Raw genomic sequence first — 23,655 nt, 5'->3', positions numbered from 1 at the left:
ATTATGCAGCAGCCTACCTTAATGACATCTATTTCAAGTTTTGGCTTGACCACCTGGTACACCTGGGAAAGGTTGTCTGGGCACTGAAGGAGGCTGGGACCCAATAACTGAGAAGTACTGACTTGCTAAGCAAAATCTCAATAAAGCAAGGTCAGAAAAATACAAATACAAGGCAAGACTTAATAACACAACTCCTCTTAAGAATGGCACTCACTTAAAGAAAAACCAAGAGAAAGACCAAGAGTTCAGGAATGCCCAAGCCAGCTACTTTTACTCTCGCTTTGAAGGAAAAAAAACTCTATTCCACTTAATGTCTGTCTCTCCTCACCCCACACCTTTGAGGAACAAATCAAATATCACAACTTCTACTTCTGCAGCACAGCTATTATTTATTTTTCAACTTTTGGCCCATTGTTTATGTTCTTTTTGGAATTTATCTTGTGATTTAAATCATTTAGATTTACAGGGTGGTTTAGTGTGGCAATGTGGACATACCTGTATTATGGCAGGACAGCCACTGCATTCTCTGGTAAGCATTTCTGCAGAAATGAAAAGACATTAAGCATTTCTGGAAGAAGAATAAGTACAGCCAGCGTCAATTATTTTCCTGCAAAAACAGCTTGTTATATTAAACACCATAGTGTGTTAATCGTGCTTCTTAATGACTCTACATATCCTCAATCAATATCTCCTTGTACAAATTACGCCTTAATGCTTACAGTGAAGTCCACAATACATCTTCATATGGACTCTCAAAGTGTAAAAAGGAAACAATTATGGATTCAGATTTCGTAAGACTGGCTACTTGTCACTGAATTGGCTTCTGACTTTTGTGCTAACAGCATATAGAATACACCTGTTTACACACTGGGGCAGTGATGTCTCAGTGTTTAAGGCTCTCAGCTACTGTGATGAGGAGTTGAAACTCAAATTCAATCAGTAGCAATGATCTGATGTTCAGAAAGGAATGGAAACCTTCGCTTTTCTGTAATACTCAGTCTGGCAGAGAGCTCTGTTCCAGACACAGTCAGAATTTGTTATTAGTCATTCATTCATGTCCTGTAGTATAGAAATACACACAAAATACCTATGTATGCTATTTAGAGCAATAGCATAAATCAATATTGAATCAATTATTAAATGCATATCAAATATATAAAAGTTCTGTTGTGAGTCCCAAATGCAGCCACGGCTGTTCACCCCTTCAGTGATGTCACACGATCTGGTACTCATCAGAATATAGGGATCTTTCCCGCTCTGGTGTTTTTCATTATCATTAGGGTCTTTAAAAGCGGTCAGCCAATTAATATGTATGAAAATCACAAAATTTAAAGACATATATTGGGTGCTTTAACATTATATGGCTAAAAGTATGTGCACAACTGACCATCACACGTTTATGTTATTGTACTATTCTAAAAAAAGCATATATGTTATTATGTTATTATGGTCAATATGTTATTATGGTTTCTCCCTTTGCAGCTGTAAAAACCTTCTGGGAAGGCTAGTTTGGAGTGTAGCAGTTGGGATTTATGATCATTTGGCCCCAAGGGAATAACTGAGATCAGAAGTGATGTTGAGTGAGGAGGCCTGGTGTGTAGACAGTGTTTCAGTTCATCCCAGAGGTGTTTAGTGAGGTTTCTGCCCTGGCTCTGTGACATTTTCCACACCAGCCTTGGCAAACCAACTTCATGGACCTCACTTTGTGCACAGGGGCATTGTCATGCTGGAACATGTTTGGACTTTAGAGAAGGGAAATCTTAATACTACAACAAACAATGCTACAAAGATTTTTTTTGGACATTTTGTGTCCTATCTCAGTTTTTTTTTTTTTTTAACAAAACTGAAGATCGCTAACAAATTCAATTCAATTCAATTCAGTTTATTATGTATAGCGCCTTTTACAATGAACATTGTCTCAAAGCAGCTTTACAAAAGAAGAAAACAGAGAAAGGGGAGGGGAAAATGAAAAATAATAATAAAAAATAACTAATTAACTAGAAATAAGAATAAATTATTAAATTCTATAGTTAGACTATTTTATTTTATCCCACATGAGCAAGCCTGTGGCAACGGTGGCAAGGAAAAACTCCCTGGGATGGAAAGGAAGAAACCTTGAGAGGAACCAGGCTCAGAAGGGAACCCATCCTCATTTGGGTGACACTAAACAGAAAATAATGTAACTGTAGCTGATTAATGTCCTTTCTACAACAGCAATCAATGACCCATGAGGAACTATTAGGTCAGTGTAGTTTCTAAGGTCATTATAAACACTAGTTCTTTGCTGTCACGGGCTGACAGATGTAATGGCATATCTGTGATGGTGTGAAAGTCCCCAAGTGGCTCTGTCCATGGCTGTCTCCTGGTCCACACAGATCCATCCACAGCATCAGTGGGCACCATCACGCGGCGAGACTCCGACCAGGGGTAGGGCAGTGGTCGCACTGCAAACTGGCAAACACTGGGAGCTCAGGAGTGGGGTGTATAGCTCGACAGAGAAGGTAGAGAGAGAAAGAGAAAGATATTAAGTTTCTGATCATGTGATGCTAATATAACTATATATTAAAAGCTTGACTAAACAAATGTGTCTTCAGCCTAGACTTAAACATTGAGACTGTGTCTGAATCCCGAACACTAATTGGAAGGCTGTTCCATAACTTTGGGGCTTTGAAAGAAATAGCTCTGCCCCCTGCTGTAGCCTTTGCTACTTGAGGTACTACCAAGTAACCAGCACCCTTTGATCGGAGTAGGCGTGGTGGATCATAAAAGACTAAAAGATCGCTCAGGTACTGTGGTGCAAGACCATTTAGTGCTTTATAGGTTAGTAACAGTATTTTATAATCAATGCGAAATTTGACTGGGAGCCAATGTAGTGTGGCTAAAATAGGAGTGATGTGCTCATATCTTCTGGTTCTAGTTAGGACTCTAGCTGCTGCATTCTGGACTAACTGGAGCTTGTTTATGCTCCTACTGGAACATCCAGACAGTAAGACATTACAATAATCCAACCTAGAGGTAACAAAAGTATGAACTAATTTTTCTGCATCATGAAGCGACAACATATTTCTTATCTTAGCAATATTCCTAAGATGGAAGAAGGCTACCCTAGTGACATTATCTACATGAGCTTCGAATGAAAGACCAGAGTCAATAATCACACCAAGATCTTTTACTGCTGGACAAGATGAAACCAAAAGACCATCCACAGTTATCTCTGTAATCAGAAAGCTCACTTCTAACTGCCTGTGGTCCTAGTACAAGCACCTCTGTCTTGTCCGAATTAAGCAGGAGGAAGTTAGTGGCCATCCAATGTCTAATATCCTTTACACATTCTTCTATCTTAACAAGCTGGTGTCTCTCATCTGATTTAGCTGAAACATATAGCTGTGTGTCATCTGCATAACAGTGGAAGCTAATACCATGTTTACGAATGATTGCACCAAGGGGTAACATATATAGGGAGAAAAGCAGTGGGCCTAAGACAGAACCTTGTGGAACAGCGAACATAACCTTGGTATGCATGGAGAAGTCACCATCTAGATCTACAAACTGATAACGGTCAGTCAAATAAGACCTGAGCCAGGAGAGGGCTGTTCCTTTAACACCAACAACATGTTCTAGTCTATCAAGTAGAACAGTGTGGTCAATGGTGTCAAATGCCGCACTAAGATCGAGTAACACCAGTAGGGAGACACAACCCTGATCAGAAGCCAGTAACAGGTCATTTACCACTTTAACCAGTGCTGTCTCTGTGCACAAATGTGGCAGGCAATTTCCCAATTTGGGAACAAATACTGCACAGTGCTCTCTAGTGGTCAATAACGCACAATGGCTATATACCTTTTGGCTAACACAGGCTTCCTCCAAGACATGTGAAAGTTAGACAACTGCATCATTTTGAACTGCTACTCATGTTGAGTTACAGTGACTCTAATGTCCATACTACACAGTAAAACATTCTGCAGCACCACAGAAAATGAACATTACTAACCTTCTTAATCATGCTAGAATAAATGCTGACAAGGTTTTTTTTTTCCTCTTTAAAGGTGGAGGCATACTCCAGAGGGGCTGACTAAAAGTATTTTGAGAAACATTGTATGCTACTATAAAATTTTGTGAATTTTGTTAGATTTTTCTGACAGATATTCCCAATTTTGTCTATTTCAATTTCTGCATGAAACACATGTGGAAAATTGTAAGGTGAGTGAACTCTGTATTATTACTGGCCTTCAGTATTATTGGATCAGTGTTTTCGTAAGGTTTTGGGCCAAGAACAGCTTCTGTACTGGAGGATAAACACCATTCCACTCATGTTCAACTGGGTTGAGATCTGCTCAAGCAAATGCTATATTTTATGATTTAAATCATTTCATACTCAAACAAATCAGTGAGCCCTTGCACCCTGTGGATGGGAACATTGTTATCCTGGATGAGACCACTCATATCATCAAAAGAAACGTTTCATCATAAGAGAAAATTGAATCAGTCCATTAAACTTTGTATTGATTTGCAGTGACCCTCTACTTCAAGTGAGCAAGTGACCCAGTCCAGGTCTACATGCCTCCCCCAACATTACAGAGCCACTCAGCTGAATAAACAGATTTCAGAAAATGATCTGGAAAAAAAAAGCTCAAATTGGATGCTGACAAAAAGGAGCATTTCCAGTAAGAAAAGCACTTGAGTAGAATTGATCAAACTGTAACCCTAAAATGGTGGCCAGAATTATCCCGTGAGGACACAGAGAAAATGACACGGTGTTTAAGCCGCTCGGAGTTACATTTTTGCTCTTATATGACAAAACCTTGATAGAAATTAGGGAATTACTCGTACCTAAGAATAGGAGCAATTTACAGCAGTAAATGGGTGAATATTTCGAAGTGTTTCATTGGTTTCTTAAAACTGTTCAGAGTAGAAGCAGAGAAAAATGGAAGAACCATCCCCAAGAAAAAACGACCTTGTAGATTGGAATAATAGACTATATAGTTTCACTTGTGTGCAAATTCTGTTGATTTCAATAAAGTATGCTTGATTTTGTTTTTTAAAATATGTTTGCACTCTATTGATGGCATCACTTAAAGAGTCTTAAATTCAAACAGTTCATTTAGTAAATATCGAGCAAATATAATTAGAAGTCAAATGCACATTATCAGTAAAAAGCCTCCCAACAACTTATATTTGGCTTATGAGGCATTAGTACTTTACTACTGTTTGTGTTATTATTTATAAATAATAATAATCATTAATAATAATAACAACTCTTCTTTTTCTTCTTCTTCTTCTTCTTCTTCTTATTATTATTATTTAATACATAAACAAGAACAATTCCAACACTAGTATGATTGTGCTTTATGTAACTCACTTTTTGTGCACCTGGACTTTCCAAATGCAATACAACTGTTGTACTTCATGCTTAAGCATTTACTCCTAGGATTAACTCCTACTCCTCACTAAGAGTTGCTCTGAGTTGCTATTATCTGGTCTTATGTAGAGGTCTTAGATTTTATAAAGGTTTATAAATATCAGCCCTGGCTTATTAGAGAAACAGGTCCATAATTCCTTTCAGAATCGATCACTTCTAAAACCTCTTATTACAGTTATGTACTAAATTCAGGGAGCATTATTGATGGCCATAATCATGTGTTTAAAAAAATATCAGGTTCTTCAAGTATTTATAAAAAATTAAACCCCTTTAATGTGTTTGAAATACAAAAGAAATACTAAAAAAAGAAACAGCAATACAGACACGCAGGCAGTTTATCAGTCTTTGGGGCAGCTCAGTCCTTAAGTCAGGCGTTGTGGTGCTTTGTTCAGACTTTATCCTCAGGCCATCACTATGTTGGCTCAGTATTGTTTTTTTCTTCCATAATTTTAAGTCATTAAAAAATAAATAAATAAAGTGGGAGTCATTAGGCCAGTTCATTCTTGTCCGTGGCCATCTCAGCATGGCTGGCATCAGGCCCTGTGGGCGCCAGCAGGGTCCTGCGGTTATAGTGGCCCTTCATGATGCCTGAGTTGTTGTTCTCGTTGAGGATCTGCTTCTGCTTTTGGCGGTTAAGTGACTGGACAAGGCCAAGCACCACAGCGGCGAGCGAGTACTGGCCTGTAAGCTTGCGAGGCTGCAGGATGAGTGGGTTGGGTTGCACACGGCCAAGAAGGAAGTGTGTTCGGATTTTGCCCTCCTGCTCGCTGATGCCCTTCACATAGATCTCACCACGGTATTCAAAAGCAAAGCCACGCTCTGTCAGGATGCTGTACGTTTCCTCTGGGACCTGGATTTTTCCACTCACACCTGTGCTGTCCATGCGACTCGCCAGGTTCACTGTTTTCCCCCAGATATCATACTGAGGCTTTTTAGCACCAATCACACCTGCTACCACAGAGCCATGAGCCATTCCTGAGAGGGAGAAGAAAAATAAAGGAAAAGAAAGAACATGCATAAGAAGAACAGAAACCAGAAGAGAAAGAGAAAAGACTAGAGTAGAAGCTCTCCCAGAAGTTCAGTATGAATTCGTATGAATGACTGGTCTCTTACCAATTCGGAGTTGGAAATTGTTAAAGGAGTGTTTGTTGATCTCTTGTATGCTCTCGTTTAGAGCAATGGCAAAGTCAGCCAGAGCACAGAGGTGACCCCATTTATCTTCACATTGCTACAGCGACACACACAGACATGCAGAGAGACACAACATTTAATCAAGGGCAGTATTCAGAGTTGGTGATTTTAGTCCAAACGTCACATCAATATTTATGTATTATATAAGGAAAATATGTATTTGGATTTCTTCTCTGCAGCTGCTTAAACTGATATTTCGGAGATTCCCATTCAGATTACACAAATGATCTCTTTTGAGGTTGCCAGATTTTTCTTGAGTAGAAGTGATTCAGAGGAGTTTATCAGTAGCGTCTTGATCACTGCCTTTAAACAAAAGCATTTGGCTTCAAGCCCAGAAATAACTCAAAGATAAAAAATGCAGTACAGAAGAAGGAAAGAGTATTTTTTTCGTTGCTGTCTAATAGAGGATGCAACAAATGAAAGAGAAAATAAAAAAAAGATGATATACACTATTATAGATCAGCAAGCACTAAATTAAAGTCATCTAATAGCAGTCTGGTATATTTTGAAGAGTCATAATCACCACAGTGGCTTCATTTCAACAGTATGTCCTCTAACCTTATTCATCAGAGGCTTATAAAATAGAACTGAATCACCAGTACATCCTACTATTTTGCATTTTATTTTGTGGATAATAGACAATGTCTTTGATTAAGGTGCATCTTCATTCGCCATACACTGCATTATTATTTGTTTAATTCACATTTTTCACATACTGATATTATATAAAGCATCGTTGTTTTTTTACCTGTTTTTCGGGTGATAAGCCAGACACGGCCATGTATGTACTGCCGATGGTTTTAATCTTCTCAATGTCTTGAAAACGTTCTTCGCCCAACAGCTACAGAAAGAAGGACGATAAGACATAACAACAGTCCTTGAATATGATGCAGTCTTTCTGTGTATTATTTACTGTAAGGTTCCTATATTACTTTGTGCTTAACAAGTTTCTAAACATAATCCTAAAGTCATCACAAGCAGCAAGTATCAAATCTCATTACTCCCACAACCACTGGTTTTGGCTGTTCTAGAATAAAGCTGCACAAACATTGCCTACACACCCGAACCCATGGACAGAGATTATAGTCATGCAATTTTAGTCTTGTGTTCTTTCACCATTAACCATTATGAATAAATTCAACAAAAACTCACAAAACAAAGGAAAATTAGATTTACTCTTCTCCTCTATACAGTCTAAGACACCTTTGCCTTTTCTTTAGACATACTATCAAAAGTAATCAGACCTGTTATCAACAATGAGTTTACATTTCCTTCAGCGTATACTACATATCTAAATCTTTCACATTAGCAATTATCAAACCATTAACAAAGACCTTGACCCATTTCCTTTATCTCCATACCATCTCATACTTTCATGGGGATCACATAGATCAAATATTTTATTTGGTGTTTGGGTAGTACTGAACTCAGCTTCTGAAAATGACTCAATTTTTAAGATGGATTTGAAGAAATATACAAAAGGTACAAGGAGATAGGAGGCTTCTATATCAAGGACACACAGATGCTTCCGACTTAGAAAATGTTTTTTATAGCATGTGATATAAGCCAGACGTGCACACAGGCAAAAATAAAAAGATGTGTGTCTCATTTTTCTTGCACAATGTTGGCTCAGGCAGGGAGCAGCGTTATGTCCATTGCCACTGTCTGACAGATTCATGCCATGTGACCCTGTTTCAAGCACAATATTTCACTATGAAATACTATGACTTTTGGAGCTCAGTGGTTTAAGGTTAACTCTGAGTGTAATCAGTACAGGCTATATCAAGATGTATTAGACCCTTACAAATACAAATACAACTAAGCATCAGTGTCATCAATTCAGCTCTTTAAAATGATTTTTCTATAATCAAGCACCCAGTATGTTTTAATGACACTGCTCTTGCCGTAGGCATATGAGAACTTTTGGCCCAAATTATTTATTCTATAACCAGTCAGAGTTATGATGGTTGTAGAGATGGTCATGAAGCAGAGCTGCTGAAGCTGGAAAAGCTTAAGGCAATGGATACACAAACAACTATAACTGAGAATAATGTAAGTAGCTGGGAATTATGTTTTTCATAATTAAATTAAAGTGTGTTTATTCATATTCACAGTCAGTGCTGTTTCCTTTTACTCTTGAGATCAATTTAACAACACAAGCACTCTCTCTGGTTTTGTTCAGGAGTGTTTTTGAACAAATTGATTGATTGATTTTCTTTCGGTTCGCAGCTTCAAAATGGCTTGCCTTTCTTCCATAGACAGCTCTCTGGCCTTCATGTTGGTTTAACAACAAATGTAGTCTTCACAGGAACCCCGGGACTTAAACCAAGAGCCAATCAGTATAACAGAACACAACCGGGCAACAAGAAAGACCTGTTCCAATATTTCTGATCACTTATAAAAAATGAATGGTGTTTAACACATCCAGATATAAATATAAAACATAGGACTAAATATAGGAAATGTAAAACAAAAATGTAAGTTATTGTCTTATATTCAGCTGTTGCTCTCGAACAGCACAGACTCTTTCTTGGTACAACACCCGCTACCTTCACCGACTTTTTTGCACAGCATATTTTTCATTTTTTATATAAAAAACTGCACATATACATGCACTTGATTCATAACAGTTCTTCATTACAGTCATATTATATTCATACCACCGTACTTCATCATTTCTTGTGCTGAATCTTTTAAATATTTTGTCTATTTATTTTCCCACTGTACAGCTAATGCCACTTTATTAAATTTGCTATTGTACTTTACACAGCTAGTTCTACTTTATCCTATTTCATTTCATCTCATTGTATAGTATCCTATTTTGATTAGTTAAAACCCCCCTCTTTTTAGAAAACAGAGTTTTAAAAAGCACTTCACTGCATGTTGTACTGTGTATCATTGGGTATGTGACCGATACACCTCGAATTTAAAACTCAGTGTACATAGAAACAAAAGCACTGACCATGCTCTTCCACTTCTTTTCCAGGGCACTGTATATTTCATAGAGTATTAATCTCTCGGTTGCCTGAAATAGACCTAAAGGTGCATATAGTACCTAAAACTTCAATCCACATAAATATTGAATTTAATCTTCTGTTTTTAACCTTGTATTCTTTGTATCATGTCAAATACAGTGCACTAGAATTCATTCACAAGAACAGTAATTGTTTATCATTTTAATCTGGTACAGTAATCTCAAAATGTTTTCCTTTGTGCATGTTTGTGTGTCAGTGTTCATGTCAGTGTCCATCCTGACCTCATCAAAGTCGGCGATGATCTCGTTTAACAGCCGCAAGCATTCAACTCCTTGATTGTTCATTTCAGTCTGGGAATAGAAATCGGCAAAGCCAGGAATAGAGGCGAACATCACTCCGACAGAATCATAGGACTGAGAATAGAGCTCCTGTAGAGGAATAAAGTACCAGAAGAGAAGAGACGGTCAAAAAAAAAAGCATAGACAGATGATGAAGTTCTTACTGGTGTGAACCATGTAATATACCTAAGTTCAAGGCTTAAGGCTTTTTATTTGCCACATACATATTACACGTGTGATGTAATGCAATTAAATGGGTTTTTTTCTTAGTTACACATTTCACTGTGAAGAAGTGTCAACAGAAGAAAAAACGGAATAAACTAATAAAATATGATAATAATATAATGATATAGAAATATAAAATAATATAAAAATATAATAATAATAATAATAATAATAATAATAATAATAATAATAATAATAATAATAATAATAATATATGACAGACGTTTAATCAAATATAATTAAGAAATAGTAAAATATAGTAGGCCATGGAGAATGTTGTGAGGAAATTATTAGAATAAATAGAAGTGGACAGTTCATCCAGACCTATAGTGTACACATATTTAAATGTTTTGTGTATTGTGTATCAGTGTATGAGGATGGAGTACGCACTCAAGTCACTCCCTCAAGTGCTTTCTGATACTATTGTCACTTACTCTATATGGCCAAAAGTATATGGACGACCGAGCATCACACCCATATGTTAGTCTTGAAGCACATTTGTGGCCTTTTACATTTTTTTTAATCATTTAGTAGAATTTATGAGCAGTGGAGCATTTATCCTGCAGCAGATATTTATGGGATGAAGGACATAGAACTTGGGATGTACCCAACTTTTTTTTCTTTTTTCTTTTTTCGCTTTATATGCTGTAGTCGTGAAACTGGCCACCAGAGGGAACTAATGTTCCACCAGATATACCAACATGCCAACATCAAGCACTCACCTTCACATATACACATACAAATTACGAAGCATGGCCTCTGTTAAAAGAGCTATGACAGTCACTGACTGTTTTGACAAAGCACTGTTTGATAAACTGCACCATCATCTGTGACCTTCGCACTTTTATGCTTAAGCTGTGTGTGTGTGAGTGTATGTGTGTGTGATTCAGATAACATTTCTTTGCCAATATGAAAATAGCATTAAATCATTCAGCTGACAAAGGTAGAGTGACATATGTTACTCTATTAAAACACACACACACACAAACACACAAAAAAAAATTCATTGTCCCTACTGAAGCATACTATAACAAGTCACCTGATTATCAATGGATGAGATAATTAATGAAACCTAATAACCCCCCCCCCCCGCCAAACACACACACATACACACACACACAAACACACACACACACATACACAAAGGTCTGAGAGATGTATTTTTAATAAGACCCCAGTGCCATGCTGATGCTGCCACTATTCACTGACAGACAAAACTTCCAGTAACACACACACACACAAACCTGGGCAAACAAAGACATTGCTACACAGTCAAAAACCAAGGAATCGTGCATTAAAAAAGAGCCAAATAAGACAATAGAAACAGTGTAACTGACAGAGTTGGAGGTTTAGAGAGAGAGACACAGTTTCAACAGAAGAAAGGATGGTGCAATACATCTGTATTTTGCAGTCCTTTTTTGCAGTCTGTATTAAAAATGAAGGGTATCATACAGGTTATGGAAGTGTGCTCTGCAAAATCAAATAGAATCCCACACAGAATCCGACAGAAAACATCTCAGCCCCTGTGGGTAGTGATGTGGCTTGGGTTTTATGCATTTTAATGCTCTACTAGCTTGATCAAAGCTTCATTTATAAATTTAGGTCACACGAGTTTCCATTCTCTGACTTCAAATTCCAGCCAGTCATAAACACAGTTTTGCTTTATGGCTTGAGTTAGACTATAGACTATAATATTATGTATATTTTATATACTACTATAGTCTATAGTATAGACTATAGTATAGTATAGTATAATATATTATACTAGTATAATATATAATTAATATTGTAATATTACTTAGACTATATATTCATTTGAGACAATATATGCTCAGCCGGACATCACACTTCCACCGCTTTTACGATCAAATTCTAGCAATAACCTGCTGTTGTAACCCTAAACAAAATAATGAAAGAAGTGAATGTAAGTCACTCAAAAAGAAATGAAATCATGTCTGAATAACCTGCTCAAGAGTTCACATCCAGGTCACTGCTTTGTGGTGCCTCTATGTAAATTCGCCTCTTACTTAATGAAAGTTTTGTAAGGTTACTTCCAGGCTCATTCAAAAAGACAAACTGTGTTTCAGCATATCACGTCATGAACGGAGCAACCACACGCCAAGGTATGAGTCAGCCAGCCTCATGAGTCAGAACCTGGCCAATGAACTCAGCTGAGTTCAAAGGCTCTAAGAATACAAAAGTAGACCTTCGCTTTCTGAGTCATGCTTCGTCAGGTCTAACATATGGGACAAATAGTTCAGGCATGGGTCAGTCACCGGACATCTTAAAACCCTATGTGCCTCCACAATTCCCAAACGAGCTCATAACCTGCACATGTTACTCGCCAGCGTCACACAAGGATTCTTGAAACCTACATGGTTACTGCACCATGACTGCCAGCCTCACACTGTGACAACGCTCATCTGAGACCACCGGGTGATTGCTAGTGCATCCTGGCCCAAAGCATTTGTCTCTTCTCAGTCCATGAACCCCAGTGGAAAATAAATTGTGTAGCTTTTTAACCCTTCTGTAGATGCTGCACATTAGATAATCTACCTCAATGCCAATTCCAGTTTCTGGTGGGATTTAATTTCAGGTGATATAGCATGACCACGAATCTTACTGACAAAAACTATGCAGTTCTTAAGATTGCTTGTGATTTTGGTTCCTCTTGCAGGATCATATATCTAACCTAGTTATGTTATTCTTTGAACTAGTTCAGTATATGCTTAGATACTGATTCACATTTTCTTTCACTTTCATGTTTTCCCCACACATCTCCCTGCTTTGTAGCCTGCAGAATAACATTCACAGGTTTCTCTCCTGGAGTCGTAAATAATAGCCAGCCAGAAAAAGTCTGAAGGAAGACTGCATATGACTGATGTGTGTGCCTATATGCAATTTCATAGCTGTGTCCATGACTGAGACAGCTCTCTCATCCACAAAGGAGGCTCATAAGCCTCATGCCATTGAACAATCTACAAAGTAGTCGAGTGATTCTTTTCATGATTGACATTTTGTGCTAATGCTTCCACAGGACATTTGATCAAGAGACCATGGTATTTGTCTGGCTCATCCTCATCATGGAGCCAATTGTCCAGATAAAGGAATATGCACAGGTCAAGGCATTGCAGGGGATCTAATGTGACTTGCACACACTTTATGAACACCCAGAGGATGGCAATTATTTTAGGAAGACATTTAGGCTTCTTAGACCCAGTATGTGGTGGTTGGTATGACATCATATGGGACTCTGATATGGTCACTGCTGTACTCTGCCCTGTTTCACTGAGCTGTATAACAAAATGTGTATTTGGGCAAAGAGCTAATCTTGAAAGGAATTGAGTCACTGAAAAGACTGAAGAATTTCCACTCTAGTGATGACAGACAATAGTGGCTAATAGATTCTATTTCATTTTTCATTTTTTTCATTATTTGTGTTTTTTAGAGACAAGGAAGAGAAAATCTGGTGCATCCGAGGCCTGTGCTTCACAGATCTGTAACGATACTAAGGACAACTACCTTGATGTACTTCTATACTTATTTGCTCATGCCACTTGTAGTTTGTCTCTTGAAGGTGTGTCGTGGCTGCTATGGTTACTTGTCCGGCATTCTGATCCAGCTATTTATAGCTTCCAAACCTAATTAATTAAACACCAATTAATAATGCACTACTACTAACTGTGTCTAGCCATGACCACTCACCAGAGGCACCAACAATCGTTCCTATTCCCCTATAAATGTTTATTCTTCTTTGTAATATCTCTAAGAAATGTATTGAGCTATAAAGGACATGATATGATAAAATAACCTCACAAGTTCATCAACCAAGCAGGCAGGAACTAGATTGTAAGTTGTGGACTGTTACTGTTGGATCATATTATTACCATGAGGAATCTTTCAAACCATTGCTTGGATTAGTTGCTTTAGCATATTTGCAGTTAGAGTGGAGAAAGTTGTGAGTTTAAATCCTGACGATACCAGGATTTAAACTATGGCCACTTGGCCACAAATTTAAGAGAGCAAAATTAGCCACGTTCTGATGGAGGGAGGGAGGAAGGGGATCACCGAAGCCATCATGAGTCTGTGAGCTTTTTCATGTAGAAGAGGGATAACGCTTTCCATATAGTGTGTTAAGCAGTTGAAAATGATATGGTCAGCTGATTTCACATGCCTCAAAGGAAGCATGTGCTAGGCTCCACCTTCCATGGTTGGTTATTGTTGGTAACATGTGATAGGGGCATCCTAACTGGAGGCCATGACTAAATTAGGGAGAAAACCAGTGAAAAATTCAGAAACAAACAAAACAACACACAAACAAACCCATTACTTGGACTGCTGTCAGATTTCTAGCACCTTTAAATCTATAGTCATGGGCATTATCTAATCATGAACCAGAACTGTACCTAATGATTTGATACAATTCAGATGTATGCACATACTGTATATACACATACATGACAACGCATCATACACATTCTGAAGCCATGTGTCAAGACTTCTATAATCAGTTGCTTCTGTGTGGATTTAAGTATGTGTAGGATTTCATGAACCTGTAACACACGTGAGGGAATCTGTCACCTCCTCTAGAACATCGAAACGCTTATACTAGAATGTTCTTCACAGATTACAGCTCTATAGGAATTTAAATGAAGGTTTCGTGTATGTTATTTGTCTCAATAGCCATGTCCAACTCAGATCTCAGAAACTTTAAAAAGAACTGCACGATTTTGTTGTAGACAGCCAGTGTGTGCATTGTGTAGGTGTGCAGTGTGTCAGGACCTCATTGTCTCTGTCCTTCTCCAGAAAGTGGCGTGCAACATGGCTGGGCAGAATGTTGCGCAGCATATTCTCATTATGCTCCCGCAGCTCCCGCATTTCGTTGATCTCCTCCTTCGCCTGTACTCGCCACAGAAAGTCCAATCGCGCTGTGTATTCCAGCTAAGAAAGAAAGGCAGAGAAAGTATTGGGAAGTCAGAGAAGCAGTAGTGGATATCAAAGCACTCTGTCTCATATTTGAGCAATACATGCAGACATTAAGATCCAGATTTAGCTGGAGGTTCTACTTCAGGGATATCTAATTTTATCCAGAAATGGCTGGTGTGGGAGCAGGTGTTTATTCCAACCAAGCAGAAGCCACATTTATCTAAGCAGAGAAATTGTTCTGCTCGCCAAAACAAAACGGAATTGCTGATTAATGTATATTTCATCAATCCATAATTGACTTAAAAATGTCTAAATGGATTTAAACCAAAGTGAGCTGTTGTTCTTTCTACTAACAGTAGGGCATACAGAATTGGATACAAAATAACATGCCATGCCCAAACACTGCACCAATCCCAGACACTGCATCAATCCTAAACACTGCACCAATCCCAGACACTGCATCAATCCCAAACACTGCACCAATCCCAAACACTGCACCAAATCCAAAATAAGACGCCACTGCATTATGCATATGCTGATACAATAACAGTAATAATAATAATAATAATAATAATAATAATAATAATAACAACAATAATGTCACTTTGCTTATACCACGCACAGCAGTGCTGCAGTGTGTAACTCTGCAAGTCTTTCACTTTGAAACATTTGTTAAATATTCAGTTGAGTTAAGGGTCTTGTTTGCAAGCGGTACAGAGTGTAACAGAATCCGTCACTTTGAGTCTCAGTCAGAATCTGCAAGCTTCTCTGTTCTGGGTTCAAACCGAGGTCAAGGATTCCTCTACAACAGCAAAATGCTTACTTCATTATTTATTCATTCAAACCTTCATCAAAAGAAACAGAAGACGAGAATAACAGTGATGAAATGTAGATTATGTGAACATCCAGTAAAAAAAGCTGGCTTTTGGGGTAGTGTGAAGGTTGTCTTTCCAAGCTGAACAGGAGTGCAACCTACTGTAAACTTCTAATTTAACAAAGAAGTGATGCATACAAGCTATTCAGGGAGAATGAAGTAAATAAATGAAAAAAAAAAAAGAACTAAAGAACCAATTGTGAGATTCCCTTCCATCTTTCTAGAACGATGATTAATAGTATATTTTTCGAAAGGTAAAGGATAACCAGCAATGAGAGAATCAAACATGAAAAAAACACACTATGTTTGTATATATTTCTATATTTCTTCTTAATATACTTTAAAGGATCAAAAATAGTATTATCTTTTTAGATAGATAATCAATATCAATAGTTTCTGTCATTTCAGCAGAAGACACACGTGCACACAGTTACAGTATATACATGAGCTGACACACACACACAATGTGTACGTCATGGGATTTCCAGAAACACTGAGATAATGTAAAAACTGTCCCGAGAAAAGGAAAAGTAGGCGTAGCTTTTGTTAATTAGGCTGAAAATGTAATGGAATTATTTCTATAAATGTAAATATACCTTTCTATAGCTATAAACTATACTCCTCTCTCTCTTTCTTTGGCTTTCCTCCTTCTCTCACTCTCTCTCTCTCTCTCTCTCTCTCTCTCTCTCTCTCTCTCTAACCATGTTCCCCTACTTGCTACTAGTTTACTGCTATTTCATTATCTTGAAAGTCTTATATTAATCACTGGAATTAAATAATTCAGTAATTGACTACTGTTGACCTTGCCACTGACAAGTTTGTGTATGTGTGTGTGTGTGTATGTGTGTGTGTGAGCATGCCTTCATGATGATATGACAATTGTGGCATATATTATATTATATTATATTATATTATATTATATTATATTATATTATATTATATTATATTATATTATATTATATTATATTATATTATATTATATTATATTATATGTTTATACATGTTTCTTTTTAGGCACTGAAATTAGGGTGAAAGTTGTCTGCATATAGCTCTCTACAGTAATACACAAGTCATTGGAAAGAACTGTGTGTGTGTGTGTGTGTGTGTATTTTCTCACCTGTTGTCCATGATAAAATACAGCTAAAAGGAACATTGCCATCAGCAGTAAAGATGTTCTCTTGGTTCCCAGGAAACATTCGCTGTTGTCGGGGTAACAGGATAAAGAACGTCATCAGTGGGATTTATTGGATTCTAAAGGGCAGAGATTCTAACACTGGAAGTGTGTGTGTGGTTGATTTTTATGTTAAAAAGTTAATTTATGTAATTGTACATCTTTATAGGTGTGTATTGATGAAATACACATACTAATTTGACACTATTATACAAAATTATTGTGTAGTGTGTGTGTGTGTGTGTGTGTAGACTGACCTCTGATTGGTGAAGCCATCATACTCAGTGATGGTGTCATATCGGGTGAACAGTGAGTGATAGAAAGCTTCGGTCAGCAGTGAGTAGATGGCGATCATTAGCAGCAGGATGGCCAGTTTAAGGACAGAGTTTAAGCGCAGGAACACAGCACACGTCACCATGGCCAACACGCCCGTAAACACGAAGTACTGGACAAAATAAACTCCAACAGTTTACTACTGCAACATCCACGACCATAATGCTAGACTAGCGTTAATAATAAAGACTCAAATATACAAAAATCAATGAAACACACCTCATACTGTTCACCCACTTAATGAAATTTACAGTGAACAGTTTATAATTTCACAAGAATCAATTTAATAGTAATCAATTTCTTATGACTGCAAAATCTAAGAAGACTTTAAATATTTAATCATTAAGCTGTGTGCATTGTCTGCTATCCAGTTACTTAAAGGATGCTACATAATACTTAATTATCCATCCTGATATCTTAAAATAGATAGCTACACCATTGTGCTTCTGAGCTGACATTTCTATAGTCTCTGCATCGAATAAGCCACAGGAAGAACAAACCTCTGGGTAGAGACAGCCGGGAATCGAAGCTGAAGCATCGAATGTGCCGTTCCTGAATACATCCCAAATTGATTTATCAACATTACACCATAACTAGAGAGAAACAGAAATGATATATGTGGTATAAAATCCTTCATATCAAATACTCTTTCTGATTATTCACTAAGTACACAAAGAAACATGTCAGACAAGATCTATACATGATTCATTTATATTAGATTAAGTCAGTATTATATATATATATATATGTGTACAGCTCATGGAGGAGGTAATGTGGTCTTTTTATTTGTATAAAAAGTTGAATGTGTATTGGTTTATAACATTAAATGTGATGTAATGGTGTATATAAAACTCAGACCAAAGACTAACACTTTACATTCTCTTTTAATGAAGCACTCATTCTTTCAAAGTATTCTGAAAACTCTCCTGATACCACAAGCAAATTGACAGAGGCTTATTCTAATCCAGTTAAGTCAAATTCATCTCCAGCCAATGAAAAGCAACTTCTTCGCAAGATTTGTCACCTGGTGCGAGTGTCTAATCATTATCAATCCTATATTATTCTATAATTTCAATCCTACTATAAAGACCATATATGGTGTCTAATCTCATTTGGACCTTACTCCAGGTATTGGTATTGAGAAGGTATTGTCTTTTTAATTGGAGATGAATAGACATGAAACTATTTGTAAAAATTCCCCAGATGGAAGGTGTGTGAGTAGCAGATCTTTATGACCCTTGTGTGTGTGTGTGTGTGCTTGTGTGTGTGTGTGTGTGTAATATACTCACAATGTTGATAATGGCTGCCAGAAAGTTGATGAGGATGGAGAGGAGGATGATAACGTTTCGCGCTGTGTACGTCTCATTCACCCAGCAGCACGCCTTGCGCAACACTAACGGCAGACACTTGTAGTCCTCTGCTGTCGTCACGACAACCAGACAGCAGTGCAGCAAGATAAGTACAGAAAACTGGATCACCATGGTCAGCATCCTACAGATATCACCAACACACCCAGAGTTATGATTAAAAACTTCATCTCCACAGTGCTTTAAAGAAGAAGTGTGCAATGTGGATTAAATTTACTTATTTTCATAACACACAAAAATCGATGTGTCAGCAGAGTATGTATTATTTCTGTGTTGAAAACTTTACCTTCATGAAGTATTTTGTAACGTATATTTTGTGTTGAAGTAAGGATTTTAGAAATTATGAAATCATGCTGTTAATAATTCTTTTTTTAATATTTTGTATTTACAATACACATCGATCAGGCATAACATTATGACCACCTGCCTAATATTGTGTTGGTCCCCCTTTTGCTGCCGAAACAATCCTGACCCATCATGCACTGTGTATTCTGACACCTTTCTATCAGAACCAGCATTAACTTCTTCAGCAATTTGAGCAACAGTAGCTCGTCTGTTGGATCAGATCACACGGGCCAGCCATCACTCCCCATGTGCATCAGTGAACCTTGGCCGCCCATGACCCTGACGCCGGTTCACCACTGTTCCTTCCTTGGACCACCTTTGATAGATACTGACCACTGCAGACCGGGAACACCCCACAAGAGCTGCAGTTTTGGAGATGCTCTGATCCACTTATCTAGCATCATAATTTGGCCGTTTCGCCTTTGGCCCTTTTCCTGCTTCTAACACATCAACTTTAAGGACAAAATGTTTACTTGCTGTCTAATATATCCCACCCTCTAACAGGTGCCATGATGAGGAGATCATCAGTGTTATTCACTTCACCTGTCAGTGGTCATAATGTTATGGCTGATCATGTATTAACAGCAATACATTAATAAAGATAAAAGTGATGTTAAAAGTGTATCTCTACACACTGGACTTTAAGTTCTCAAATAGCTACAATTAAACATAATTAAAAACAAACAAACAAACAAACAAAATAGTACCTCAAGAGTTTGTGTTAATTTGATGTTAGATTTATAATTTGATAACGACTATCCCATATTTATTATTAGTGAGTACGCTAACAAGATTTCATTGCCCTTACAAATACAATTTTAAACATATCATTTGGCGTGTTTTATATATCTTAAAGTCAAAAATCCAAACTAGGATCCAATTAAGGATTAGTAATACATCTTTTATAAATGCAAATGTAAAACCCTGTTGCTTGAGTACCACCTGTCCTGCACATCACAGTGTTTATGGGTGTGTTAGAGCAGTTTGATATGATAAATTCAGAATTAATAAATAGTTAACAAAACTTTACCAGGTAACTATTGAAAACTGTACCAACATGATGCTTTTATTAATTAATCAATATTTTATTTATATGTTAATTGGAAAATAAATATATTTAGTAAATAAATTAATAAATAGTAATAAATAAATTTAGTAAACTTTGCTTTAAAGTGGCTGGTGTATGAATAATGTGCTAAAATGCATTTCACACCTTATAAAAAGTATAGAAACATGATTTTTATATGAGTGAGTGAGTGAGTGAGAGAGAGAGAGAGAGAGAGAGAGAGAGAATAAATTTAAAATCATATATTTTTTACTGTATACTGTACTGTACACTCCTACTGTATTTGCAGTATTTGCAGTATTTGTGTGTGTGTGTGTGTGTGTGTGTGTTTTACCTTGCAGATGGCAGTAGGCTCTGGATTGCTGTGATGAACAGGAGCACAATAAAGGCACATACCAGATTAGATTTAAACACTTCATCCCTCATTTGGGAGTACTGTGGGAGACACACACACACACACACACACAAACACACACACACAGAGTTACACAGTTGGACATTCAAACAGAAGCTCATACAGTCCCCATTAATGTGCAGATACAAGAGAGTAGATGTGTGAGTCTCTCTCTCTGTCTCTATAACACACACATAAGTAGACACACACACACACACACACACACACTTCTGAGAAAAGAATATATGATGTTGGAGTTGGAGGCAAGGCGGAACAAACCAATCAGCTGCAGAGTGGGCCAGACACAGCAGGGGGCAGTTCAAGGTCAACTCAAGTAAACAGAGAAAAGCGAAACATAACGCGATGGGGCGGGGAAAGCAATGGCAATTGGCTCATGAGTAAACAAAGGCCAACAGAGATTATCCCATTTAATCACCGTTCTAGGAATGCACATTTCATCAGTGCTGTTTCTATCCAAGCTTCTGTGTCTGAATAGAGGAGAGACGCTGCTATGCTCTTCTATAAACAGACCAGAGATGTGCCTGTGTGTGCACACATCTTAGCATGAGTTCTGCATCAGCGTGTGTGACTGGAAATGTCCTAACACACAGCAGCCTTTTGCTTACTTATGAGAAATGAATTTTGCAAAATACAATGGAGGGAAAGAAACAAACAAAAAAATGCAGCATTGAGAGAAAAGCAGGGGTGATGGAGTTCAGGTGATGATGATGATGATGATTCTGCTGCTGCTGCTGATGAGCTGGGGTAGCTGGCTACCTTGTGCTCCAGGACGGCTTCTCTAAACGTGAGAGAGAAAGGGATGATGTGCTGTCGTCGGAGTTTGTCTCCGCTGCGCAGTGCGATGGTGCTCTGCATGCGCGCGTTAATTTCCTGCGAGCCGGCGCGCACATGCAGCGCCTGGGCCAGATGGTTGGGGAGCAGGTTTATGGAGTGACGAGTGAGAGCAGCCAACGTCTACAGAGGGAAAGCACATGCAGCCTCCATGAGTGTGTGGGAGAGGGGGGTGTTTGTGTGTCAAGGTGTGTATTTGTATATGCCTGTCTGTTTGAAATGTCTATGCCTGTGTGTTCACAAGCTAATAAAGCAAGTGAAATGACTCATTGCTCTAGTTCCTTAGAAAGACCTTGACAAGTTTTGGATGAGCTTACTTGATTGGAGTAAAAAGAAGCAATTTCCTGAGAAGGAAAAGGAGGGGGGAGCTTTCTGAAAGCAACCGTGTCATTGACAGAGGTGACGTAAATTAGCATAATAGCAGGAATTGTTATCCTCGATCCTAGAAATATATTGAGCACAATTTAAATTCCTGTACCTGAAAATGATCTGATGTATAATTTAGACTTCTTCACAGGGCTCAGATGTTTTGATATGCAACTACTTTTTTTGGGATCTTAATTAGCTGAAAGCTAAGAAAAGGTCTCAGGAGCGGGATCGGAGAGACAACTAGCTAACCAATAGGATGGGTTGCACTAGCAGGGCTTACACCAGGTCATGAGCTGAGTTAGTGATTGATTTTCTCTAACACTGGGTGTGAAATGATCAATAATCAATTATCAGTAATCAAATGCAAAACTATTTCTATGAGAATTAAATTTGCATTGCTCTTTCAGTTGAATCTATTATTACCATATGTACATGATAGGAGAGACAGCCTCACGGGTTACATTTTTATTATTTGCCTTTCTATTTTTTAAAACTCACTATGCTAGACTCTTCTGAATCTGTAATGTTTCATACTTTATATTATTATATTTTTGACAAACTATATGTGCATTGAATTATCATTGTTTATCAGAATACAGCTATCAGTGTGTCCTTGTGGCAGCTTGACAATGTTGATATCAGACAGTGAATCAAGTGTATGACAAATATTTTCATTTTTTGAATCAACTACACCTGCTTCCTATTTAGATTTTCTTCCGCTTTACAGTCGCTCTTGTTTTGGATAATTCAGTTCAATTCATTTCAACTCAACTCAATTTATTTGTATAGCGCTTTTATCAGTGGACATTGTCTCAAAGCAGCTTTACAGAAATATAGAAACTGAAAGAATTATGAAGTTTAAAATTAAGTTACTATTTATCCCTAACATTAATCCCTAATGAGCAAGCCTTGAGATGATATGAGGATGACACACTAAGCTAAATCTTATAGATCTCTCCATTGGCAAAACAAAGGATCAGATGTACCTGATTAGATATCTGTAAAAGGAGTCAGGTACCTGCAGTAAAAAGTTATTAACATCAGTGTGTGTGTGTGTGTGTGTGTGTGAGTGTGTGTGTTGTAATGACACTTCATTAATCCACAGCCATTAGAGCAGTTTTCTGAGATTTTTTCGATAGCAAGCCTGCATTTTCACTAAAACTAAAAGTAATAGTAACTACTACAAAGAAACATCTTAATACACCACCTGAAAGAGTGTAACAGAGTCTCTCTCTCTCTCTCTCTCTCTCTCTCTCTCTCTCTCATGTGTCTATTGAAATGTCAAAATATGGAAATGATTTAGAAGGATAAAATTCATTATAGGAGCATGACTAAGAAAAATGATGGCATATAACATCACATCACACACACACACACACACACACACACAGACACACACACACACACACACACAAATATATTCATGTTATCTTAAAGATGAGCAAAGCCCCAGGCTCATTCCCTCACAGCCTGGATCCTGACTCACATGGCAGAGAGCAAAGAGCTCTACTGAAGTAATGCTCAACTGCTTCTTGTACACACAGAGTTGCTCACACTTGGCTCATTGTGTGATACAGTTGTGTCTAGTAAGTTCTCTGAACTGATGTGCGTCACTGCTGTGGGATTAGGTCCTGTTAATCTGCTGATAGCTGCTGGGATTTGCAATAGGATAATTCTAGTTTATGACCCCTTTCTCAGGCTAGACACCCCCACCCTTCCTGTGGATGCTGCTCTCAGTAGTTCATTTATCAGCAGTGACTTTAGAATTCTCTCTCTGGCTGCAGAATGAAAATGCTGTATCATGCATGCC

At 37.7% G+C, this 23,655-nt stretch overlaps 1 protein-coding gene across 2 annotated transcripts in view; it reads right to left on the bottom strand.

Moving 5' to 3' along the window:
* Positions 1–5,668: 5,668 nt before the first annotated feature.
* Positions 5,669–23,655, bottom strand: part of adcy8 (adenylate cyclase 8 (brain)) — a 58,600-nt gene continuing 40,613 nt past the window's right edge. Inside the window, exons 8-18 of one of the 2 annotated variants that reach the window (XM_058372690.1) lie at positions 21,402–21,599; positions 20,565–20,665; positions 18,742–18,943; positions 17,953–18,045; positions 17,377–17,564; positions 17,066–17,147; positions 14,931–15,089; positions 9,867–10,013; positions 7,359–7,451; positions 6,533–6,647; positions 5,669–6,394 (exon numbers count right to left, since the gene is read on the bottom strand). In XM_058372690.1, coding sequence (XP_058228673.1) covers positions 5,907–6,394; positions 6,533–6,647; positions 7,359–7,451; positions 9,867–10,013; positions 14,931–15,089; positions 17,066–17,147; positions 17,377–17,564; positions 17,953–18,045; positions 18,742–18,943; positions 20,565–20,665; positions 21,402–21,599 — 1,866 coding nt within the window. In that variant the 3' untranslated portion in view covers positions 5,669–5,906. The remainder of the gene's footprint in view (positions 6,395–6,532; positions 6,648–7,358; positions 7,452–9,866; positions 10,014–14,930; positions 15,090–17,065; positions 17,148–17,376; positions 17,565–17,952; positions 18,046–18,741; positions 18,944–20,564; positions 20,666–21,401; positions 21,600–23,655) is intronic. The other variant, XM_058372689.1, reaches the window with a different exon arrangement.

The sequence above is a fragment of the Hemibagrus wyckioides genome, linkage group LG20, assembly GCF_019097595.1.
Source record: "Hemibagrus wyckioides isolate EC202008001 linkage group LG20, SWU_Hwy_1.0, whole genome shotgun sequence".
Taxonomy (NCBI): Eukaryota; Metazoa; Chordata; class Actinopteri; order Siluriformes; family Bagridae; genus Hemibagrus; species Hemibagrus wyckioides.
The sequence above is the reverse complement of the archived record's forward strand: the minus strand, read 5'-3'. Positions and strand labels throughout refer to the sequence as shown.